Below are 24,790 nucleotides of genomic sequence, written 5' to 3' on the forward strand. Positions count from 1 at the left end.
GTGACTCCATTGTAACAAGCTTTGACTGTTTTAACAGCCCAGCAGAGGGCGATAGCTGTCAGGAAACCCAGTTTTGGCTTCTGCATTTTGGCGAAGATTACCATAGTGATTGCCTTTATATTGCAGACTTCCTGAAGGCTTTACGCAGCTCATAAATATAGAACAACTTTACCTTAATGACACGTTCCTGGAATATCTTCCTGCAAATTTTGGGAGGTATGTACACCGATATGTATATTTTAATTTTTCTTAGTTTGGCACGCCTGCTTATACTATTACTTCAGGGGCCTTGTGCTGGTCCCACATTTTGTTCATTTTGCTCCAGAAGCAAAAGAAAAAGCACAAGATGGTGTTTCTTGTGAGTAACATATATCTGTTAAATTACAGGTTGTCAAAGTTAAAAATTTTGGAGCTGAGGGAAAACCATCTGAAGGTTCTTCCCAAATCCATGGCTCGCTTAACGGAGCTGTCCCGCCTCGACATTGGCCAGAACGACTTTACAGAGTTGGTACGTGCCTGAAGTCTCAGTCCCAAACTATTAAAGTTTGAAGCGTCAAAATGTGAAAGCATGCCTTCTTTGTTTTTTCTATTTTCTCCTAATTGCTTAACAGGATTGAGCTACCAGGTGCAATTGTGAAATAACGACTAATGTGTTGCATGTCTGTTGTACTTGAATATATTTTTTAAATATATCACCTTGCTGGCATTTTCATGCTCCAGTAAGGGTTCACCTTACTGGAGCACCTTATGTTTTAGTAGAATTACTAGGATTGCTAACTCTTAAGTGTGCTTTAATCCTCTAGTGTGCTGCATAGTTGAGGAAATGTAATCAGTCAAATTTAATCCCTTAAGCACTTTATTATTTTGACCAGAAATGACCTTATTTTGCTTAATTCCATAGAAAACGCTTCTAAAGGTTATTCAACCAATTTGCTTCATATTTTAAGCATGTAAATGCCGCACCACTGTCTGGCCAAGTCAATGTCGCCTTAGCTTTCTGAATCATCACTTTTGTTAGAAAAAGTGATCCTCTTTGCACGAAGAACAAAACCGTAGTGCATCACTTTCACTCTCACTTTCACTGTCAGAGTAGAGCAGGGGCTTTCTTTTGCACACGTGACTGACATGTGAGCTGTCAGTGGCAGATGTCATCATTCCAAATCTGCCAAGAAGCACAAAAAGCATATGTTTCCAAACACGCAGTCTTTGGGCACTGACAAAGTGCCGCCATCTATGTAGTAAAACAAAAAAAGAAAGAGCAGAATAAGCATGAAATTCAAACATTGACACTGCAGCCATCTATGTATCATACGAAAAACTAGGTGGATGTGCTGAGTTTGTCCAGATCACTTTGAAAATGGAATTATTGCTGTTGATGAGCTGAGCTCATCCAAAACACTTTATGAGTTAACCAGTTGGTTCCCATTGTGCCTCTGTATTAGCCCACGTAATCTCTTCTATACGCTAAGACTTGCGAATAGTGGTTATCTGCTTGTCTGAGATTTGGTGGTGACGCTGTTTCTTCCCTTGTTTCCCAGCCTGAAGTCATTGGTAGCCTCCCCAGCCTGACTGAGCTCTGGTGTGACAGTAACAGGCTGACATCTTTACCTTCAGTGAGTCCTTTTTTCTGTGGACTTCCAGGATGTGTTTCATGCGCACGCTTATTGCATGTGCACGCATGCAATAAGCAATGCTTGGAATGGGCTGTGGCTGCGAATCTTATGAAATGTGCACTCGTGACATTCTTTCCAGTGGCAGAAAATAGACAAAATAGGGAACAGGACACACCGTCGATGTTCCATATTAAAAAAAAAAAATTACAGCAAACCACACCAGCTCTTCCAGCAAAAATTTTCTTTGAGACAAGTGATAGTGCTGCTTGTCACTCTCAGTCTGCTTCACCACTTTGTATTTTGTAGCAGGCTCATATCATTCTTTTAAAGGCCATCAATTGTTCCCATTCACATTAATGCGATGCTTTTTTTTTTATATATCAGGAGCTCATTATTGGAGGTCTACCTGCGGGGGCACCTGAGGTGCATTCTCTCATCCCCGAACACTTTATAATATTTATTGCTAAATGTGTATTTTATGAGCTGCCAAGAAAAGCACACATGTTGGCTGTTAGTTCAGTCAAGCTACTTTTATTTGAGTGTGTGCATGTGTGCATGTTTTGTGAAAGTGACCTAATTCTTGCTCAGCTCACATAGTGCAAATGCTGGTAATTTCTCTTTTCCTGACAGTGCATTTTTCTTTTTTTCTTCCTTTTTTTTTGCACACCTGTATTAGAACATGGGGAATCTAGTTAAGCTCACCTACCTGGATGCCAGCCGGAATCGCATCTCTTTTATTGCTGATGAAATTGAGAACATGACAATGCTCTCTGATCTCACACTCACCACAAATAAGCTGCAAAAGATTCCAGAGACACTTGGTAAGCATTGCATACTTGCACTAGTGTGTCCTTCTTAATCTATAGGTGCTTTCCTTGTTGCTAACCATTAATAAGTATATGCACATTGTCTTCAAGTTTGTTGCTGAAGTTTTTGCAGGCTTTGTGGGTGTGTATTCACCATACTCCATTTCCACTTCACTTCTTCTCCTGTCACTTCTTACTACTGTTGCGGCTTTCAATTACGAAAGAAACAAAACAAACACTGACAAAGGTGGAGAAATTATGAAGAAGCTTGTGAACCAGGCTTCCTTGTGGGGACCAAAACATAAAGGTTTACATAATTTCTGCATGTTGGTCGGCGTCTGTTTTGTTTTCACCGTGATTATTCCCTATCAGACAAAATGTCATTGGACTCTCGATGTCATCAACAGTTTAAATTATATTTTGATATAGCATTGCTTGTGATCCTTTAACAGCTGAAATCTGTGAAGTGGTGTAAATCACCTTGGTTTCACAGGGTTTGCAGGAACAGTGTGCATGAAATTTCTGCTTGTAATCCTTGGATTCCTACAAAAGTCAGTGGAAGCACACATGTCTTGTACAGCTGCATTTGTATTGAGTGAATTTGGACGGATTACCCTAAACTGATGAATAATGTGCTTTACGTTACAGGCTTTTTGCAGAATCTTGCAACATTGCGCCTTGATGACAATCACTTAGCAACATTGCCTGATAGCATTGGACAGTGAGTATCCCAATAAATTTTATTGGAGCGTATCTTGATATCTTGCTTTAGCTATCTCTGGAGACTGTGTAGGCTGCATTGTTGTTCATTTACAGTGCTATAAGACCCAAAGATGCTTCAAGCTAAAATATGCTCATGGCTGCTCAATCCTTTTTGTGAGAGTCTCGATGGTGTTTGACAATGCTCTGGTGACAATACAGGCAGTGGAATTGACAGCTCTTAGTTGGTAGCTCTCAGTGCATCTGTTGTTGCTCAAAGTTGTGGCATATAGCGTAGCACAGAAATGGCAATTTAGTGTTTCAAGATTTTGAATATGTTTGTGTGGCGTCAGTACAATGAATAGTACTCAGAAATTACTAACTAACTTAGAGTTTTTTGTTACAAGAGAATAATAAATTTGCCACGAAATGATCACTGAGTAAATGGAAAGTTGTGTCGCAGTCAATATTTACGCATGTGAATTTCTGCTCTGTAATTCCTCTAGGTTGTCCAAACTCGAAGAGCTCATCATTAACAGCAACGAGATAGACTCACTGCCTTCCACGATCGGACTTCTTCGAAACCTGTCGATACTCATGGCTGATGACAACCTGCTGGAGGACCTTCCACCAGAAGTAAGTCAGCTACAGCGAATGTGTGCACCAATGAATCATTCAGTGCCATGTAATGAACCTGCAACTTTCATGGCTTTCCGAGACACTCATTACTCAGCTGTGAAGTTTCTGGGCAACCCTCATTAAAATGTAAAATAAATGGAAAATTCGGAAGCAGAGAAGTTGTGCTGGAGACTCTTAAATTATGTGGGGAACGGTGCTGCAGCCAATACTATTGACTTCGAATTTCTATTCACACATGAAATGACAATATGGAGTTTAGTGTAGACTAGCTACTGCTTATCACCACCATTACTGCCATGGTCACTTGCCAGCTTTGTGTGTCTGGCCATACATGAATATTGCACAATTTAGCTAATGCACAAAGTTGGCAGGTGACTGTGGCAGTAATGGTAGGGGCAAGTGGTGGCATTATACTAAAGCTTTCAAATAATGAAGTCTGAATAACTTTATTTTTATAGGCCATCAGTGCATCCTGTTGCTGCTCTTTAATACCAAGTGGATAAATTATTTAAGAAAAATGCATCATCTTTTATGATGCAAATGTATCTAGGTATGTGTGCCTTTGTTTAGCTTTTACACACAGACTTAAAGAAAAAGAAGCTTCTATCAAACTGATGCCTTTATAGGTTCTGATAAAATCTTCCTTGATCATGTATAAGGATCACTGGTCTGAGAAATCAGATGTATTATACAGTCGAACCCACTTATAACAATATTCAAGTGCCACGAAAATTCCATTGTTATAACCGGGTTGCATGAAAAAAATCAAAATAGGGGGGTGGCAGAGCTGATGTGAGAAAACTATAATGGCAAGGAGGCCAGTGCCCCTCCCCACCACCTTTCTCCATCCAGCTGCTCATTGTGTTCAGTCGTGTAACTGCTTCCTGGGCACTTTGTTCAGATTGGGAGCTGCTCCAAACTCCGTGTCCTGTCCCTGCGAGACAACCGGCTGTGTAATGTGCCGGATGAGCTGGGTCATCTGTCCAGCCTGCGGGTTGTGAACCTGAGCGGGAACCAGCTCAGACACCTGCCAGTCAGCCTCGCCAAGCTTGGAGGGCTCCATGCACTTTGGCTATCCCAGAACCAGGTAACACCGCAGCTGTGGTGTGCTCCATTGTGTGGATTTGTCAGTGGTTTATGGACTCATCCAGCAAAAAAATTATATTAACACAAGACAGTGTGACATCCCTGCAAGAGTAGTAGGTGGGCCTCTCCCAAGATCATTGCAGGTCACTCTTTAATGTAGTGCACCAATTTGCCCGACACAAGTCACATAAGAACCAAACATCGCAAAAAGTGTGAGTTGAGAATCTAAATCTTTATTAAGCATACTTGTGCCCAGAAAGATAAGCAACATTCAACTCAAAATACACCAATAAGGGTGAGCATAGTCATCTGTCGTCAAATCTAATCTAGCAAGTTAAGTTCGTCTGTTATTGATAGGCATTTCACCATGTGTTCCACATAAATCACGGGTGCTCAAGTACATTCGAGAATGTACAACAGTATCCGCATTGCGCATGCAATCTGATTAGACAAATCTGTTTCATTATAGAATCTGCTACAATGTTCAAAGGATTTTAGATGCTGTAGGCATGTCTTACAAGTGACAACTCAATAACAGTGATAACCTGGTGAAAATGAACACCAGAAAAAAGCAAAAAAGCACATGGCAACAATGACAAACTTTATGCTGCTACTAAAGTCCATGTGATTAATTGTTGCCAGTAATTATGTTATATATTTGCAAAAAGTTTGACTCTTGAGTCAGTTCCTGTCACCACAGGCTTCCGTATCTGTGTTATTGATGGATGAGTAACTACATTGCATACACTTCCTGTCTCCAGACAAAGCCTTTGGTGCTGCTGCAGTCAGACATGGACCGCGAAACGGGGCAGCGTGTACTGACCTGCTTTCTTCTGCCACAAGAATCATCAGCTGCCCACCCAGATAAGCCTAGTATGTTTCACTGCCTTTACATGCTATATTTGAGAAAGAAAAAGAACACGAAAAAAAAAATTGAACTTGAGTGATGGCTTTCTAACTGTATAGTGCTGTGACGTGTGTTGATTTTGACAACTTTAGAAGAATACTTCTGAGTTTACAATCAGCTTTTCAGTTCGTATACTTCACATGAAAATCAGATTTTGGGGTCTTCTTTCTCTAACGACACATTTGGAATTAGTGTGGTTCACCTGATTCATTCCTTGGTTAATCTGATGGAGCAAGAACTGTTTGCATCTAACGTCTCATAGAACCATAAGGTGGCTGCCCCTGCAAGCCTGACGCTCAGTAAGCAATCTGTTACAGAACAGCAAATTGCCGTAACCATCTGTTCATGATGCGTGTTTGTTGCTGTCATTGTTTCTTCTTCTTCTTCTTCCTCTTCATTTTTTCATAGCACAAAAGTAACACGAAAATCAGCATCAATGTATCTCTGCTTTGAGCTGTCAAAATTCATCTTTTGAGGGCCATATTTGTAGATGGCATGAGGTTTTCATTCCCAACTGATGGCTCTGGAAAATATTGATACCAAGTATGCTATACAATATATACTGCGAAATGTGACATTCACTGTAAAGCTTCAACTCTGATAACACAGTGGCAAACTCAGAAAGATATTTTAGTGAGAATGTGCAAGTCACAGTGTATATTTATACTTTGTTGTATGCTTTTTGAACATTATTTTTTCCTCTGATTTTATTTTCTATTTGTTTCTGATTCTACTTCAATGTGTTCATTCCTGTAAATGTTCTTGAGTTTGAAGAACGATATAAATCACTTTATAGGGTAAAGAGAAAGTCCTGCAGTATGTTGCATCAAAGATAATAATAAAAGAACTTCTTGTACTTGTTACTCTTTTTCACGGTTAGTATTTGTCTGCTTTGTGGGAGGCTGTATTGTGTTTACCCATTTCAGATGCCGTTGTGAATGAAAGCGATGCTGCGCCCAGTGAACGGAGAGGCACCATCACTTTTGCCTTTGACACTGATGTGGATCGACCGGTACGTGGGCAACCAGCCATAACCATACCATGTGTTCCAGCTAACGTTAACTAGGACCCTCTATATGCTGTGATGAATGAGGCCCAGGCCGTTGAAGCCAATGAGATTTGGTTTTGTGACTTAATAGCAACATATTTGTGAATGTCATAAAGTGTGTCACCCAAGAACAGAACATTTGCCATTGCCATCAAATGCCACAATTGTCTTTTCTCTATCTGCCTCTCTTTCTAATTGTGATTTGTTCTGCTGCTAAGCTGGAGGTCACAGATTCATTTCCAGGCTGTGGCAACCGAATTTCAATGGAAGTGAAATACACGAAATGCTCGTGCCGAGATTTAGGTGCACATTAAAGAACCCGATGTGGTCGGAATTATTTCGGAGCCCTACAGTCCAGCATCTCTCATAACCAGTCTGGCTTTAACAAATTAAACTGTCCATGGTTCGGAGTGGCGCAAGTGACAAAGACAAAGAAAGCGAAACATGAAACACGAATCTTAACCAACAAACTATGAATCTTAATCAGCTTGCCCAATTCTTTACTCTTCGAAATGTTAAACCGTATCAATGAATCGATCAGTCAAATTGTATTTTTAAATTTCAGTCAAAAGGAAACTGTTCACTATATGCATTTATGCATTCCTGAATGTTTTTCTTGAGGGTTCCTTTAAATGGTGGCAGTGTAATTTACTCCCAGAATGAGATGTCATATGAGTTGTACATTGAGGCAGATTGCCTTTTTAATTCTTCAGGTGTTCGTGATTGACTGAATAAATGCTCGCTCTCATGTTTGTCTATTCAGGGTCGTCTCGTCCGTTCACCAACTCCTTACCCCAAAGAACTGAAGGCACGCGCACGGCATGTGAGAAATCTTCGTAGGCAGATGAATGGTGATGTGGTTAGTGCTGGACATGTCGTCGTGTCACAGGTGAGTGTCATGTTTTCTCCTGGTGAAAGTGAATTTTCTGATTCTTATGCTCCTAGGAATTTGAGTGTATTTCCTTGATTCTAAGGCATCCTCGGTTGTAACGCGTACTCAGTTTTCCACAGCCAGAAATGAAAAATGCAGTGCGCTTTATTTGAACACACAGCCTGATTTACATTAAGAAATCTTAAATGTGGTACCCTTGATTGTTTGTTCTTTCACCAGGTTTTCGTGGTAAGAGAAAGAAACAGCTATTTGTTCTCACTTGCAAAAAAAATTTTAGCTCTGAAGTTGTTGGAGATGCAATTTGGACGCCAGCTATTGGTCGCAAGATTGGGCGGAGTTGTCCCCTGGTGGACACTGGCTAAGCCACGCATAGCGTAGATGGCACTTTGTGTCGCCTGTTGCCCCCACATGTTTACATATGCATGTACAGCGGGCACATTCTCTAAAAACTGTTTGTTTCATGATTGCAGCACTCTTATCATTATGCATTTTTGGCACTATATAAAACCGTTTAGCCTTGAGGTTTAGTCTTTCTGTTTTAATAAGATCAGTGATGGCACATGTCTGGCGCACGATGAGTGATAGTTGCATCCTCTGTTTGCCACAATTATTTAAGTTTTGTTGCCACTTTGTAATTCAAACATATTCCAAAAAGAATTTGATATTGTTTTAAATAAATAAGTCCATTGCAGCAAGACAAGAATGCAGCGCTTTAACAACTCATTGTCATGATGTGCTTGTCATGCCATAATCTTTGTAATAACATGAACGTAATTGCGTGAAGATCACTCAGCAATATAAAAAAAAAGGGAAAAGATAATTGAGAACTCGTATTATGCCATAAGATATACTTTATTGTATCATTGCATGACATTCATGTAGTGGTAACGCGACCAGTTTTAGTTGTTCCTGAGGTGTCTTTTCATTATGTTGTTCCAATCTCACTTCAAAGGAATAATTTTGCCTCCCAAGTGAATTTTGCACTTTGGTACTTTGATTCTGTGCAACAAAAGGAAAGGTGGAAATAGAGAATTGCGTGAAAAATATGTGAGATACGATAATTGACACAAGGCATTGTAATGTTGAGTTGACGGCATCTATTACTATTCACCCTTTAGTTTTGTGTTATTAGCTTCACCTAAGGTAGTGACCATTATCTGCTTAAATAAAGTAAATAGCATGATAATTTTGGTCTTTAGAAAGGTTGAAGCCTTTTCCCATCACTGTCATGCATGTATCTGTGCAATGACAGCCTTGTACTTAAATGCTACGTTCTTGTTGTTAATGCGAAACAATAACAACTTGTGAAGCAACATGGCAATCCTGCTAATACTCGGTCACGCACAGTGACGTAACTTGTTTAATGGGCAGAACGCAAGCCAAACATGCACAAAAAGCACTAAGCAAGGGTTGAAATATACACTGTGTGACTTAGTGCCAGTCCCTGCTGATAGACAGTTTGTCCTTGTTTCATATGCAGTAGGAACATTCTTTGCATTTCGTGCGAGTGCTTGTGGAGCGGGATGGCAATATCTTGTCCACGTTAGTCAGTTCATTTCATTAGCAGATAATTAGCCCAAATCACTAACAGCAAAAATTTTTGAGGACGCTTAAGCTTCGCCTTTAAGAGTGGAATGTGATAGCATGCAAAGATTTCTGGCTGCTTCTCATGTTTCCCAGCAACTGCAGCTTATGTAACCATAATGTTTTCTTCGAAACACTGGCGGCGAACACTATGCACGGAGGCGAGTTTTCTGGCTCTTTTTTTTTCCCTCTCCACGGCGGGTGCTGCCACTGCCATGGATGCTCAGAGGCAAGCGCCATCAGGATGGTGTTGCAAAAAAACTGAGTGGCACACACCACTTCTACTAAGACAAACCTCAAACGGCAGCTGGAAAAGGGGTTCGTGTTTGAGTTTCCGCGTAACAGAATTACGTTTTCTCATATATTCAAATTACAATCCGATGCTACCATGTCTGTAGGTTGTCTGTAAGCTGTACTTTACGAATTTTCTGAAGCATTTTACTTTGAGAAGTTCAGTTATTTCAGTAACGCCTGTGTGCCATGCGGAGGGCCTGCGTGGATCGGGATGTGTTGTTCGGGATGATTTTTCTAATATGGACATCGCCGCCCGCATTAACACCAGATTTTCTGTGGCACAGGGCCATTGACGCTGTTGCATTAAGACACCACCATGTGCATTTCGATGTTTGCCACCAACTGCCTATCCACACTAACACAGCGGCAGTGCTTGCTGCCTAAAGCTAGATCTCACGGCCAATAGGTAGTGGCTTCCAGTGACCGCAGTACATAAAAGCACAGCCTTCAAGATTTGAAGGAGAGATCCAAGATTTGGAGAGATCCAAGATCCAAGGAGAGATCCAAGATTTGGTCGCCACATGTTGCAGTTTTGGTTTCGGGCTCAATTCTAATGTGCATGTCATATTTTAGTGAATTTTTCTGGAAAAAGTGTGTGTTAATTGAGTAAACATTCAATCAATAAATAAATAAATAAATAAATAAATCTTTATTCATCCATAAAATTTGGATAAATCCAGGTAAATCTGGATTGCATATATTTACAGCATTCTGTATATATCGTATTTACTTTATTCTAACATGCCCTTGATTGTAACGTGCATTCGTTTTCCATGGCCAAAAAGAAAAGAGTACAATACCGTCCACCTCATGCTTTCATATAGAAATACTATTTTCTCTCATTAGGAAAAGACAGATTTATTCCCAATACACTAAAGTTGCGATGAATAAAAACACAAATGGAAGTGGCGTACCTTGCCACCAAGATTTTCACTGCACCGGTACGTGTCACGTGGGGCAATAGATATCACTCGTCGCCACTATCAGACAACTCCTTGTCGCTATCAACAGACCAAAGCATTTCATCCTCGGTGCCGCCCATGGCGTTCGAAATCCCACACATATTAAAGACCGTGTTAACCATGGCAGACGGGATTGTGCACCATGCATCTTTCACCCATCTAGCAAAGTCCTGCAGCGAGGCACGCTTCATTTTATTGGCAGGTGTGAATTTGTGGTAGCAACTGACAAGCCATTCGGTGTAGAGCGCCCGAATTGTATCTTTCACTGGCTTGTTCAAACAAACGTAGAGCGGCTGGAGCTGCAATGTCATGCTGCTGGGTATCACGACAAGGTCAGTGTTGCATGCAGCCAGCTTGTCCTTGATTCGCTCAAGGTGGCACCTGAATGTGTCGAACACACACATCCCACGCAGACTCAAACTGCCACCGGGTCTCTTCCGCCAAATGTTATCAGTCCAGTCAGCAACCAAGTCCGTGGTCATCCAACCTTTTTCATTTGCGCGCACAATCAAACCACTTGGAAACACGATCCCTTTCAGGAGCATCTTCCATCTGAATATAAGATATGGGGGCAGCTTGTGCCCATCCGCAGTGCAACAAAGCATTGCGGTGACTCTAGTTTTTTCGTGGCCGGAAGACAAAACGCGCACTTGCTTCACCCCCTTCTTTCCAATGGTCGTGGTGGCAGGCATTACAAAGTAAAGCGGCATTGGATCAGCATTTACAATCTGTCCGAAGTGGTAGCCGTTCTATGGTGCAACTTCAAAGCGTACCGCTTAAAACTCTGCAATTTCTCTTTGTATTCTTTGGGCAATTTTTGGCATATCCCTGTCTGCCTTCGAAGAGAAAAGCCTTTTCTTTTCATAAAATTTGATAGCCAACACCTGCTCGCTTTGAAGTCGCTGAAACCCTTCCTTGTTGCTTTGCTGGCGAAAATATTCTCCTTCTGTTTGCGCCAGTCCCGCACGCAAGTTTCGGGAACTCCGAACGCCCGTGATGCGGCCCGATTTTTGTCCTTCTCTGCATGATAACTTTCCTTTTACATGCGGCATCATGGTGGACTCGGCGTGTCATCGCAGTCGGCGCTTCCATGCTGATTGAATAAACGCAGAAAACGGGAAGACAGGTGGTAGGCTAGGTTACACCAGCGCCTGGTTAGACATACAACATGGAGGTATGCACATGGAGGAAGCTACGGCAGTTAGGCAAGAAGCACGTACGAGGTGGCCATTTTCCGAATGCCGATGGCGATATGATAACGCGGATTTAGGGTGGTACTCGATTCTAATGCGCATGCAATTTTTTTACCCGTTTTATCGGAAAAAAGGTGTGCGTTAGATTCAAATAAATACGGTTTGCAAGGCTTTAATTAGTTTGACATCAGTTAGTCTTGCTTTTAGCTTTATTCGCCTGTGTTTACATGTCTCAATGGGCACTCTCATATTTACGCAGGAAAACGGGCTTTAATTTGACCTTCGGATGTAAAATGTTGTGTTATATAAGAGAGTGTATAGCATTCTTGCACATCAGCTGATCAAGCATGCCGGCTGTCAGTGCTCCTTTTGAAACCTGCAATACAAAATTTCCTGTAATGATGTGTGGTGTGTGTTTGAACATGCCACTGGTTATGGGATATAACTTGTTTCAGATTAGAAAGTACATGAAACGTCTGTGTACAACTCTACATATTGAGCAAGTGAATTATGCTTCCAAATGCATGTTTTCATATTGCAGCCCACATCTCGCTTGGAGGGTTTCGGCAGAGGAGAAGCACCAGGCGCCGAAAAGCAGCCACCAGAAGTGGTGGTTCGTGAGGCTAAAATTGTACAGCCCATGTCACCATCAGGGAACCCTGATTTGGCTCAGGTGCATGCCGACAGGCCTGTAAGTTGACTCGTCTTTCAACATGCTACAATTGGTGCCATGTTACCTTGATCACAAGCCTTAATCACAAGTCTTTATGCTCAACTACATGTTTTTAATGTACGGCTACATTTCCTTGGTTAACACTTTTACTGGCATAAGAGTTGCTGTTCTGCATTACAAAGTTTGTAGTTATCTTCATGATTATGTCTGCTTCTTTAAAGTGTGTTCAAGTGCTAGCAGCTGACATTTATATTGAGCGGTGTCTTTAAGTATAAAATAATGGAAAAGCAATGTGCCTATAACAATCGCTGTGGCTTTCTTCCTTTAACCTATGTGCATCAGCATAAATTCAAATGAAAACAAGCCACAAATGATTTCAAAGCAATCATCTGTATGCAGGTTCACCTGCATTCTTAACAGTGACCTAATTCAGACTCTAAAATGTACCCTTGAGACTAACTACTACATGCTTAGGAACCAGCTAAAAAGCAATTACATATTGCACTTCCATGTAATTATACCAACAGGTGTTCTTGTTAGTTACATCCTGTTTGCATTTCAATTTATGCTGGTGTGCAAGTTTCATTTGTAAGAATTAAACATATAACTGTGTTCATTAAATCTGCCCCTGCCCTTTTATGAAGCAGGACGATAGTGTCGGGTATGAAGGTGCAGGATGCACGGCCGGATGGATGCTACTTATAATCCATGACTTGCCCATGTCTGATCAAAGCTTATGACAAATCTCTTTCATTCCAGTACCTAGCTTGCAGAAGTGGCCGAAGTCTTCATAGTCATACGTTTGGAGCATTTAGAGCATTGTAGCAGCCAAATGCTCAAGGCGTGCAATTGCTGGAATGCATGCGTGGTGTGGGAAGGGAAAAATCGTTTTTCTCAGAAACCGCTGCACCAATTTTAGTGACTGACTTTTGTTGCACATTTAAAGAAAAAACCCTTAAATTCTACTAACCTTGGAAGGTGATTATTTCTTCTGTCAATGCTTAAAGAAAAATTCCTGCAAATGGCAGAATTTCAAAAAAAGATCATCTATCAGGTTTACAGATCTGTATCTCAGCAATGAAAAACAATATCACAGTTATGTAAACTGCACCTAATAATACATATAAAGCAGACAAAATTGATGTTTTATACACCACTCTGATATATAAAACTAATCTGTGAGTAGGACCTTTACAGATCTCTCACATACATTGTAACAATTTCATAGAATTGTAAGTTTATATGCGAAGCTCGTCCACTTTATGTGCTCTAACAGATGCAGTTTACAGAATTGCGATATCTCTTTTTAATGCAGAGTTAAACTTCATGCTTTTTCTTCTTCTTCTTCTTCTTTTTAAAAATTTTTTAGACACCAATTTTTACTTCAATTAAGGTTTTCTTTCTTAAAGCTACTCAGATTCAATTTTCTCTCTCAAGTGAAACAAATTTCAATTCAGTCCAGCGGTTGCCTCATAAAAGCATTTCTGCATTTTACGTGTATTTGAATAGGCAGCATAGTAGTTGGTCTCGAGCTACAGCTTCCTCTTAACAACAGAGGTTTAGCTCATATCAGCACAGAAGTGCAGTTCAATCGCTAGAGGCATGGACTGAAAGCACTCGCTGCAGGCGTCAGCCATGTTGTAATCACAGAAGTGTATTTTGTTTCATGACGCCATTGTTATACTATATGCCTTGCTCTCTGACCTTGAGTCTGTGCTTTTCTAGATTTCAGCAGAAAACTTATGTGCATACGTACGAAAAACATGGCAGGTGTGCTTGTTTTATCATTTTGTGTGTATGTTGCACATGTTGAAATGCAGAAATGTGTGATTAAAATAGTATATTTGTTCAAAAAACTATCTTTCGACTATCTTGTGACACTGTAATGAGAAAGAGCACTGCATACGTGTTTATTGTCATGCACTGTGCACCTTTGTTCATGTTTAACAGAGTTGCACCTCGTAAATTGGTGTCCCATAGGCCTGGCTTCCACTGATTAATGTGATGTGAGAAAATTTATGGAACTGCTTTTCTTCTCCCTTTCACTCCCAGCTCCCTCTTGTTAAAGATATTGCAGTGAGTAGCCTTAGTCATACTTGTCACATGTTTGGATACTACGCCCAGCTTTTTATCAGGAGAGCAGGAAGAATAGATGCAAGTCTCTGTGGATGTGAGCTTTATGGTTGATTGATACAGCCTAAATACAGCTTTCTAGAGCAGAGATAGAGACAGGAAATAGAATGCTAAATAAATTGAATGTTCTGCTGTCATTACTATTTCATTGGTGGCAAAATTATTTGGACCAGGGGTAACCTGGTGCTGTGACATGGTGTGTTGCTAAACTGTGTTGCTGATATTATTATTCAAGCTTCTTACTAAATTAGAGAAAGACTTTTCAAGATGTGCAGTCAAACCATGCATGAAAAAAAGTCATTTCTGACAGGAAAATACCTCTGTTATATCCGACATTTGCTTTAAGCATATATTCATTTCATGCTAATATCGATAAAAAAAAAAGAAGGAAAGGAATATTTACGTTGTTATATTGAATATCTTGTTATATCCGTGTTTGCTGTATGAAGGTTTGACTGCATAAAATTTATGTATGACTCTGTGTGGCGTAAACTTGTGCAGTCAGAAGATCCTATCAATATTATCACAACATCATGTGGTTATAGAAATGTTACTTCAATCTTAGTGAGCAGTACTTACAATTACATTTTTAAATATTTTAGTTTTACTGATAAAAGATATAACTTCACCTTTTGGTTAATCAGGAAGGTAGTCGCAGTATCAGAATAGCATGAGGCATAGAAATTGAGGTTATTCATTATTTTTAGTATGAAAGACCTTCAAGCTTTGTATGAAAATGTGACAAGTATGATTATGGCAACACATATGTGAAAACGATAACAGGAGGTCAACTTCAACTCAGAGGTGCACTTTGCTACCCTATGTGTTTCAGTGTGCTAATTTTCTATATTATTCCATTTGTTCTTTTCTTTATATATGTATATATAGCACGAGCCTTGCTTATTAAGGCACCAGCAGGACATTAACATCGTGCCCGCTGAAAGCTTTGCCTGTCACCAACCCACTCAAAGCTCGTTTGCAACAAACAACAACATCTCAATGTGCACTGACCTAGGTAAACTATGCAACAGAGCCACTGATATTTTATTTCTGCTTTCTTGTTTACGCTTAGTTTTATATTAAGTCATACTGCATGCATATTATTGCTTTAAGCTGTCCTGGACTTGTATTCTGGAGCAACCACTTCCATGGGTGGCGTTTGATGTGCCCCAATTGCGTGTCTTGAATAATCATAGCACGTGCAGACATGCAGATAGTACATAAATGAGCGCTTCTTGCTGCAATTGTCAAAATGTAATTAGCAAATGCCTTCTTTTTTTTCCCCAAGTATTGAGCAGTATGCACCGTCCAGGCATGTTCAACTGCGCTCGTCTTTCTTAGCTGCAGCTGTGTTCTGCTGACAGGAAATTTTCAGTGGCATCTCCTGTTGGTGAAATCTCATAACAGCTATGCACAGATGGTATGTGACGATGCTCTGTAACGTCTCCTGTTAATCAGCTGCATCACTAACAGTACTGTCATGCTGTAACGTAATGCTGCTCTGTAGCAGTTCCCCTTGGCGCCATTTCACAGGCAGTTGTGGACCTATTTCACTAGCATTAAATGCCACAGCTCCTCTGTGAGCACAGCATAATAACAACTAGTTCTCCCTGGCGAAAAGATGAGACAGAAACATGGACAAGCACATTCGTTGCAAATGTTGCTTTCAAGATAAGCTCCATTGACAGTAATCAAACAGAGCACCTTTCCACTAGTTTCCGGAAACAGTCACAGTTCTGCCTTTCTATGGCGTTTGAGAATGCTGACCACAAATTTGTCCCACTGACACGAACAGTGCTCTGATGCTAGCACAGGTGATGCAGTGCATCTCTAGAACTGTTCCAACACCTTCGTTTAAGGCAGACATTAACTAAGTGACATCTTGTTGCTATGAACCTCACATTAACAAACTTTTCAGATTAACAAACATTTCAGAAATCCTCCGCTGACTTCTTATAGATTCATTGTAAATATATTCAGAGTCTATGGGAAATAGCAACAGTGTGGGCTGAGAGCCAACAGCGATGTTTTCATAGATAGCTGATATGGTGACAGCTTATGAACTGATGGGTTGATGGATGGAATGGTTAATTTCAGGGCTTTCACTATTTATTTATTTATTTATTTATTTATTTATTTATTTATTTATTTATTTATTTAAAATACTTTCAGGGCCCAAGGACACTACAGAAAGGAGTGGAGGAAAAAATGGCAAGGCATGCAGCAAACAAACAAAAAAAAAATATTACAAGGCGTCTTGCAAAGCGATCTTGAACTTGTGGTCATCAGTTATGCTGGCGATTGTGGTTCCATGCGACAGTTATTCTAGGAACAAAAGAGTCATTACACAATTTTGTGCGACAAGAAGGTAGACCCACCTTGAAGCGATGATCGGCCCTTGAATGAGGTGGATGAAACAGAACGTCCTTTAACTCGTTGTAATAATAATAGATTTTATGAAAAAGGTTAAGGCGAGATGACTTTCGACACAATGAAAGGTCAGGCAAGTTTAGGGTTTTCTTCATAGATGTGACTCAGGAACGACTTGAATAATTCGATAATATGAAACTTGCTCCGCGATTCTGAATGGCTTCAAGAGTTTGAATGAGTGTAGTCTGAGTAGGATCCCATATGGCGCATGCGTACTGTAATTTAGGACATACCAAGGTTTTGTAAAGTGTTAACCTCAGGGACAATGGGGCATCAAAACGTTTCGACGCAGATAACCAAGCATGCGGTTAGCGTTGTTCATTACATATTCGACATGCGTATTCCACATAAGAGTAGAAATGTGAACACCAAGGTATTTATAGCTGTCAACAAATGGTAATGGAATATTATTGATGCAGTAAGTACGCAGACAATGATTAGTGCTGTAGCAAGAAACTTGCGTACTTTTACATTTAGTTGTATTAAGTGTCATGAGCCATTGACCGCACCATTCAAATACCCTATCTAGATCCCGTTGCAGGTTGAGATAATCGGCATGGTTAGTAATTTTCTGGTAAACCACGCAGTCATCTGCAAACAGTCAGACAGTTGAGGAAGAGAGGCAAGTAGGAAGATCATTAATATAAATCAAGAGCAGAGGGCCCAAAATGGACCCTTGCGGGACACCAGATGTTACGGCACAATTAGGTGAAGAGAAGTCGTTAGCCGTCACATACTGACTACGGTTAGAGATAAATTCCTTGATCCATGCAAGTACATTGGGGTCTGTGTTAAGTTAAGCTTGAAGATAAGTAGATAGTGTGAGACAGAATCAAATGCTTTAGCAAAATCTAAATATATGCACTCAGTATCAAAGTCATAATCCGCATTAATAAACAAGTCGTTAGTAAAACATAGCAATTGCGTTTCGCACGAAACTGCTTTACGGAATCAATGCTGATAAATGCTGAAGAAGGAATTGGACTCAAGGAATTAAATGAGGTGCGAGTATATTATGTGCTCTAGAATTTTTACTAAAATGGATGTTAATGATATGGGACAGTAATTATTGGGGGAATTTACATCACCATATTTATGCACAGGGACCGCCTTCCCTATCTTCCAATCAGAGGGCAGTGGCCTCATCTGTATTGACTGCTGAAAAAGCTTTGACAATATCAGTGAAGAATAAACTTGTGTACACTTCAGCATTTTTGATGGGATACAATCTGGACCTGCCGACAACGACTTTTCAGAATAACGAACCATTTACTGCAATCCCCTGAAGTTTATTATATTGAGATTTCACTGTATCGGTGCCCTGAAACAAGTGTAAGTGGCCTGCGCTCAATCGAACATTGCAGCAGAAACATAACAACAAATGCCCTTTGGTACACTGGTGCAGACCACAAATTGCTGTCTATCCATACAGATATGTAAGCATTGCGGAAATTAATTGCTCCAGAATACAGCCCTTTTTGTGAATAATATTTTGACAGGAGAGCCAATGACTGGCCTCTTAAATGTTTTCTTATATTCAGCAATAAAAGCTAACTTACGGCAGTGAAAGCTTTCCCAACACTACCATTATTCGAAAAATTTGTCAACATTGCATGCCTATTTTGTCTAGTGTGTCCTACTTATCTGTTAACCTGACAGCACTAAAGTATGTCCTTGCTTGCTGCATGCCGTAGTGTTTCATAGCTAAGCAATCTCGCCTGCTTGTAAAAATTTCCGTTAAGAACATGCCGTTATTTCACAGCTCACCTTTATCATGGGTTAAAGGCAACTTTAGATGTTGTGAACTCTGAAGCCTGCCACATTCAGCACGTAGTGGTTTATCACCACCACACACATGCATATAGTGCAAGTTATGAGGTTGACAGGTTTTCTAAAAAACTCAATAGCTGAGTAAGATCCTTGCTGAAGATAACCAGTTGTTCACATAAGCATAAATAAGATTATATGGTTCTCTCATAGCATTTTAGTCTGTCACTATGTCTATTAATGTTTGTGCTACGTACATCTCCTTGAGATGCACTTGTAAAGTTTGGCTTCTCTGCAGTGAGAGTCATTGCGAGGGGAAGCTTGCTTCTGTGATTCCCATCATTTTGCAAGTGGTAGCTTGTATGTTGATAGTACTGCATATACTTTCATTCATGTATGTGTAACTGAGGAATTGCTTTAGCTGCGCTTGAACTGAAATTTCCTTGGTCCTGAGACCAACACCCGACTGATTGCACCATTAGGCCATCAGGTACATGCACATCCTATGAAGGCCTAATGCCTCTTGACGCAGTGAGCACGCCCAACTCTGAATGCAAATTATGACTGTGTAATCCAGTTGTGGAGTATTCGAATGGCAAGTTCAGTGCTGTGGCAGGGATTACAGAGAGCTCACACTAAATTACTCATGGTTACTATGTGTAGCACTTTGCATGTAGGATTTATGGCAGTGGACATTGGAATTTTTCTCCTCCTTCCTCATGAGCAGAGAGACTTGGCTACTGGTGAGGTTGGATAGCTACAGTAGTCACTCTAATCGTAGTCTTCCTGTGCAGATGGTAGGCTATGTTTCTGTCTGCTTTAGCAGTGGTTTTTCCACTTGTGTTTTTCTTATGTTGCTCATATAAGTCGTCTTCATTCACTTCCGATGCAGAAACCGTCGGGGCTGTAGCGAGCCCATCGCCCAGCCCGGTACCACACATTAGCACCCACAACCTTGCCACGCCTTCCGAGCTTTATGTGAATCAGCAAACCCCAGCCGGGCTGCATGTAGCCAGTGCAGAGCACGTCTACCTCCATCATCAACATCACCCAGCTTCACCGCATCTTTCTTCAGCAGCAGTAACAGCAGCAGCTCAAGTGTCACAGGGATCAGTACCACCTGTTGCCGCTATGCACAGCTTGTCAGCACCGCAGTACAGCAACACTCTACATCCACATCATGCAAACATGCCACCACCACCTCGCAGCCCTGTGGCTTCTTGGGATCACGTACGGCACCAGCAGCAACAGCAGTACAGTGGGGACATAGCAGAGTTGCCACCAGGTCACACGATAGCATCATCACCCCACTGCATTCCACGGCGCCAGTTTGAGAAGTACCCCCCTTCATCAAGAGCCAGCCTTGCAGAAAAGTTCCAACACCGGCTCGTCTCGGAAGACTCACAAGAACAGTTGGGCTATAAGAGTGATCAGGAAACCTACGTTCAGCCGACACGGCCTCTTTCAGCTGCTTATCATGATGGCTACTCCAGCGATTGGGACACAGTGACTTTGCCCAGAGGCCACTCCATATCCCACCCCCCTGACAGCAGTGTTCAGTACTTTCGTGGGGTACCCTGCTCTCCAGTAAGAACACTTCCACGTCGAGGTTCGAGTCCTGTGTCACCCAGAGTCATGTCAAGGTCACCACGCAAAGTTGTGGGGTCACCAGTTCAGACCTACACAGTTCAAGCACCACACCCTTTGAAGCCTGTAGCTGGGATGACCGATGTACCTGCCTTGTACCTCTTGCCTGAGTACTATGGGGATGTAAGGACTTCAAAGGAAGGCTACAGCTTGCCAGTGCGTCGCAGTCCACAACCTGAATGGGGACGTAAGTTTTCAAGGTGTTCTGCCAACTTCTCTGTGGACATTTGCCAGCATGGAAGAGGTTTTGAATGCTTACAACTAAGCGTGCAGGAGCGCAGAAGCAGGCAAAATAGCTGGACAGCGCTACATTCCATGAATTTGTGTAACAAGCCAGCCTTTCTTCTTTTCTTTGAGTTGCTTCTGTATATTGTATACACCAGTAACAGTAATAACCATAATAATAACTAATTCAGTTAAGCTAATGGTACTATGAAATGCTGGCATACCAGTGTAGAGTGTTGATGATTCAGTTTCTTCAACTGTCTTGTAAGTTGTTGACACACTTGTAATTACATGGTACTGTGCATAGATTCTTGAAGTACTGCTGGTAGTTAAGTTTGTAAAGAAATTGAAACCAAACTGTTAAACAGGATCAATGTCCCTCTTGACATTGCATATCCTCCCTATTAAAATCGAGCTATCTTAGGCCAGGCTTTATATTCTGCATCTATTTATTCGAATTTCCATTGTTTAAAGTTCTTTTGTCACCTTTTTGTTTACCCTTGCATTCTGCCTGATTGTTGGCACAAACTGGATTGCTTCCACACAGCAGCCTCCGAGAGGTTAGCACCGCATGCTGAAAGCGAAGACCTTCCACCATCCCAGTCAAGCTCCTCACTTTCATCATCTCTCTGTCTACCGAGCGAGGACCCGTCTAGCCTGACCTCAGAGGGTGTCACTCCAGAAGGTGGCCCTGCCCCCGGCGCTCCCTGCTTCAGGGTAGCCCCGGAGCAATGCGAGCAGCCAGCGCCGCCTTTGCCCCCACGGCCCCGAGCACATTCGGGTGAGGCCAGTGCGACAGCTCCAACTCCACCACCGAAACCTGAGTTCTTGCTCCAGCGAAGTGTCTCGAATCGCTCAGCGCATTCACAGGAGAACCAGGTTTGTATGCAAGTCGCAGGCTAGGATAAATATTTCTTATCAGATATCAGTTTATATAAACATGCTATGCAATCACGGAATGAAACATGTTCATTTAGGACTGGCTAATGTGTAGATTTTTGTTTTCACCATCTCCAGTTCATGTCACATGGGAGTAATTTTTTATTGTATACTTATACCTCTGTCACATCGCAAAACTAATGTCACTTACAATGAATGACATTCGCTCATAATGCTATTTGTTTGCCGTCACACGGTAAAACATAATGACATTAATTGAAAACGACGTTTCCAAGTGAATTAGTTGGAGAAACTTATTTGCATTCATTTTGGAATAGAATGTGTATCCTTGACACCAGGAGCCTACCGGTCAGCTTTGCAAATAGTAGATGCTTTTTTTGGTGTTTAACAAAAATTAACTATTGTTCTGTTGTCTTTATTACCTTATTAGTACTTTACATTTAAATGCATTACAGTGCATAATTACAGAAAGCTACTCTTGATCCAATGACTAGACGGTGCAAGGATTGGAGTCGGGCATGAATTAGGTGGTAGCTGGCCCATGCCGTCATCCAACTCATCCATGCTGAGGGCGTTGTTGAAGTGAGAGACTTGTTCTCATCGAGAGCGAGGAATATGGGTTTATTTACAGTATCTACATAAGGACGTTGCAGTTCATCAGTCTATCATTACTGCGAGAGAAAGCACACTGAGGAGCCACGCAACAGCTCTTTAAGTACACTCTGTCCTCCCTAGATTCCTAGATGAGGGAGAATGTTCGACCAGAGACATCGTAGCCGAGCCGCCTTTGAGGGGGAGGGCTTACACACCAACTTCCGCACAGGTTTCACTGCCCCCACCGAGGCGAAACGGTCTTCGCAGAACTGGGTCTTGCCCTAAGGAGTTGCCTCTTAATCCCCGAGCTGACCCCCGCAGAGTGGCCGCCGTGGTTCTCCATTGTCTTGCGTATTGAAAGGCACGTGAGATGGTGCCGCCAAATACATTCCTTCAGGAGCTCCCCCGCTCCCGACAGACCAGGTCGGTGATGGCGAGTGCACCAACAAAGCCTGGTTCATCGACCTCGTCTCGGCATTCTGGCGACGAAGTTGCTGACTCGGCGTGTTGTCCTCCTCACAAAGTCGGTCGCCGCAGCAGGCATCGTGATGCCAAGAGGCTGAAATGATGCCTTGTTGTCCTTTCAAAGCAAGTCTCCACAGTAGACCTAGCGGTGCTGTTCGGCTGGAGACTGATGGTCACTTCCTAGAAAACGCCAACCCCGCTGCTGCAGCTGGCTGGGAAAACTTTCCATGTCAGCACCTCTGCAGGCCATTCCTAACAACGGCCATCTTTTGCTTTGGCTGTGGCAGTCATGTTTGTTCGCACTGAAGCATCCACCGCAGCCACTTCGGTTGACTTTAAGTAAATGCATGCATGTGTTTTGCTGGGGCGCATGCTGATGGTGTAGATATTAGGAGCTTGCATGCACAACATAGCGGCGATGACACACAACTGCCATTCTCATTCCTCTTCAGTAAAGGCAGCGGACGCACTCGTTGTGCTTTCTACCATGTTGCTCGCCTGATCTTCGGCTTTGCTTGACTCAACTTGGTTGGCAGTGTCGACAAGTTAGTGATCCAGAAGCACAGTGTGAAAGGGAGGATCACATATTCCAAAGGAATTTAACATATTGGAAAATAATTATTGGACAAAAGTGAGTTTGACGCTTTTTTTTCTGTTGTCATTTTCATTTTCAAATGACATGTGACAGCACGCGGTGATAATGACATTGACCTCAACAAATTTAATTCGTTGGAAATTACACTAGATTTGCCGTGTGACATGGACATTAGATCAGAGTCCACATTACACTTAGTGACCAGATTCATAGTGGCGTGACATTACACTCAAGAAATTAAACATATAGGGTGTTGTCGCATCTTATTCTGTGAGTATAGTACTTAGCATAAGCTGTTTCTTGATCCAGGTTTCTAGATCAGTATTCTGTCACTGTATAGATTAGTTCTTTTACTTGCTGGTTAAACTGAGTGCCTTTTTTACATCAATTTCTCATTTTAGAATGAGATCATCCTGGACAAAGGGTCAGATGCAGATTTTGTTCTGGAAAACAGGCCAACATCACCGGTATGATACCTTTTCATTGTGCCCTACTTTGACTTTTTTCTCTGCTGCCTCTTTATTTAATGTTTCAGATTTCTGAAGCTGCTACTTTTTTTCACCTAATTTTCTTTCTTTTTTTGCAGGGTGTATTTGTAAAGGAAGTCAACCCGCAAGGATCAGCAGCAGGAAAGCTACAGGTTGGGGACAAAATACTGAAGGTTGGTTGCCACCTAAGTTTACCACTCTGAAATAGGTTTTTGAACACTGCAGTTAAGAGGGCACGTCTTATAGACTACATGCCTTGCTAGTGTCATTGCTTTACATCAGACCTCAAAGTTGTGTGAGAATACATAAAAAGCCATTGAAAAGTTCCGTGTTGTTTGATTTCAGGCAGGATGAAACTCAATAGAGCAGTTTTGAAAACAACAAGGTGTCTTTTTCACTATTTCTCATTGCCTGAAACATGGCACATTTACGCGCTGTAAGTGATGCCTGTATACAGAGATTGTGCAGTATTCTGTGTGCATTGCTTGTCTGGTACTCAGTATTATTTTGCACATGCTTGCCAACACCAAAGCACATAACACAATTAATGTAACAGTATGTATACTGTCTGTGATCAGCATTAATGCTCACTTTTACAACTGATGTTGCAGCCTGTTTTGGCCAATGCACTTATGGTACTGTGTACTTCTGTCTGTTGTAATCTTGCTTTTCAGATCATTGCTGTCATTGATGATCATTTGGGTTATTACCCTGTGACATGGCTGTTTGAAGCAGAGATAAGCATCAATGTAAAAATTCTTTGGTTGTCTGTCATAGCTTTTCTTTTTCTGCGCCTTACTACATTACCTAAAAGCATTTATTGGCCAGTACTGCTCCATTATATTTTGTCTAGCATATTTCTGTTTGTTTCATAGATGTCTCTTTTTTTACGGTAATATATATATATATATATATATATAATTTTTTTTTTCTTGATTTACTGCCTGTGGCACTTGTCGGGATGCAAGACTCTCACACGTCCCCTGATGTTTTCTCTGCACAGCTCTCGCGTCTCCTGTAATCCGGCTTCTGCCCGTAGCTAATCGCTAGTGCTGGTCGGTTTGCTTGCAGCATATTATGAGAGATGGCGCTAGTGTTGCGCTGCTAACACCACCTAATGGCAAGGTTACTCAGGTGCGACAAGGAGGAG

At 41.5% G+C, this 24,790-nt stretch overlaps 1 protein-coding gene across 4 annotated transcripts in view; it reads left to right on the top strand.

Annotated features, from left to right (window-relative positions):
- Positions 1-24,790, top strand: part of Lap1 (leucine rich repeat containing protein 7 lap1) — a 65,614-nt gene that overhangs the window by 33,275 nt on the left and 7,549 nt on the right. For 2 of the 4 annotated variants that reach the window (XM_075671805.1, XM_075671807.1), the window contains 16 exons: positions 127-216; positions 388-508; positions 1,539-1,613; positions 2,290-2,434; positions 3,068-3,140; positions 3,625-3,754; positions 4,659-4,844; positions 5,605-5,716; positions 6,677-6,762; positions 7,562-7,687; positions 12,265-12,414; positions 15,418-15,544; positions 19,619-20,560; positions 21,146-21,477; positions 23,554-23,619; positions 23,739-23,813. In XM_075671805.1, the coding sequence (XP_075527920.1) occupies positions 127-216; positions 388-508; positions 1,539-1,613; positions 2,290-2,434; positions 3,068-3,140; positions 3,625-3,754; positions 4,659-4,844; positions 5,605-5,716; positions 6,677-6,762; positions 7,562-7,687; positions 12,265-12,414; positions 15,418-15,544; positions 19,619-20,560; positions 21,146-21,477; positions 23,554-23,619; positions 23,739-23,813 (2,836 nt within the window). The remainder of the gene's footprint in view (positions 1-126; positions 217-387; positions 509-1,538; positions 1,614-2,289; positions 2,435-3,067; positions 3,141-3,624; positions 3,755-4,658; positions 4,845-5,604; positions 5,717-6,676; positions 6,763-7,561; positions 7,688-12,264; positions 12,415-15,417; positions 15,545-19,618; positions 20,561-21,145; positions 21,478-23,553; positions 23,620-23,738; positions 23,814-24,790) is intronic. The other 2 variants (XM_075671806.1, XM_075671808.1) reach the window with 2 other exon arrangements.

This window comes from Dermacentor variabilis, chromosome 10, assembly GCF_050947875.1.
Source record: "Dermacentor variabilis isolate Ectoservices chromosome 10, ASM5094787v1, whole genome shotgun sequence".
Classification (NCBI taxonomy): domain Eukaryota; kingdom Metazoa; phylum Arthropoda; class Arachnida; order Ixodida; family Ixodidae; genus Dermacentor; species Dermacentor variabilis.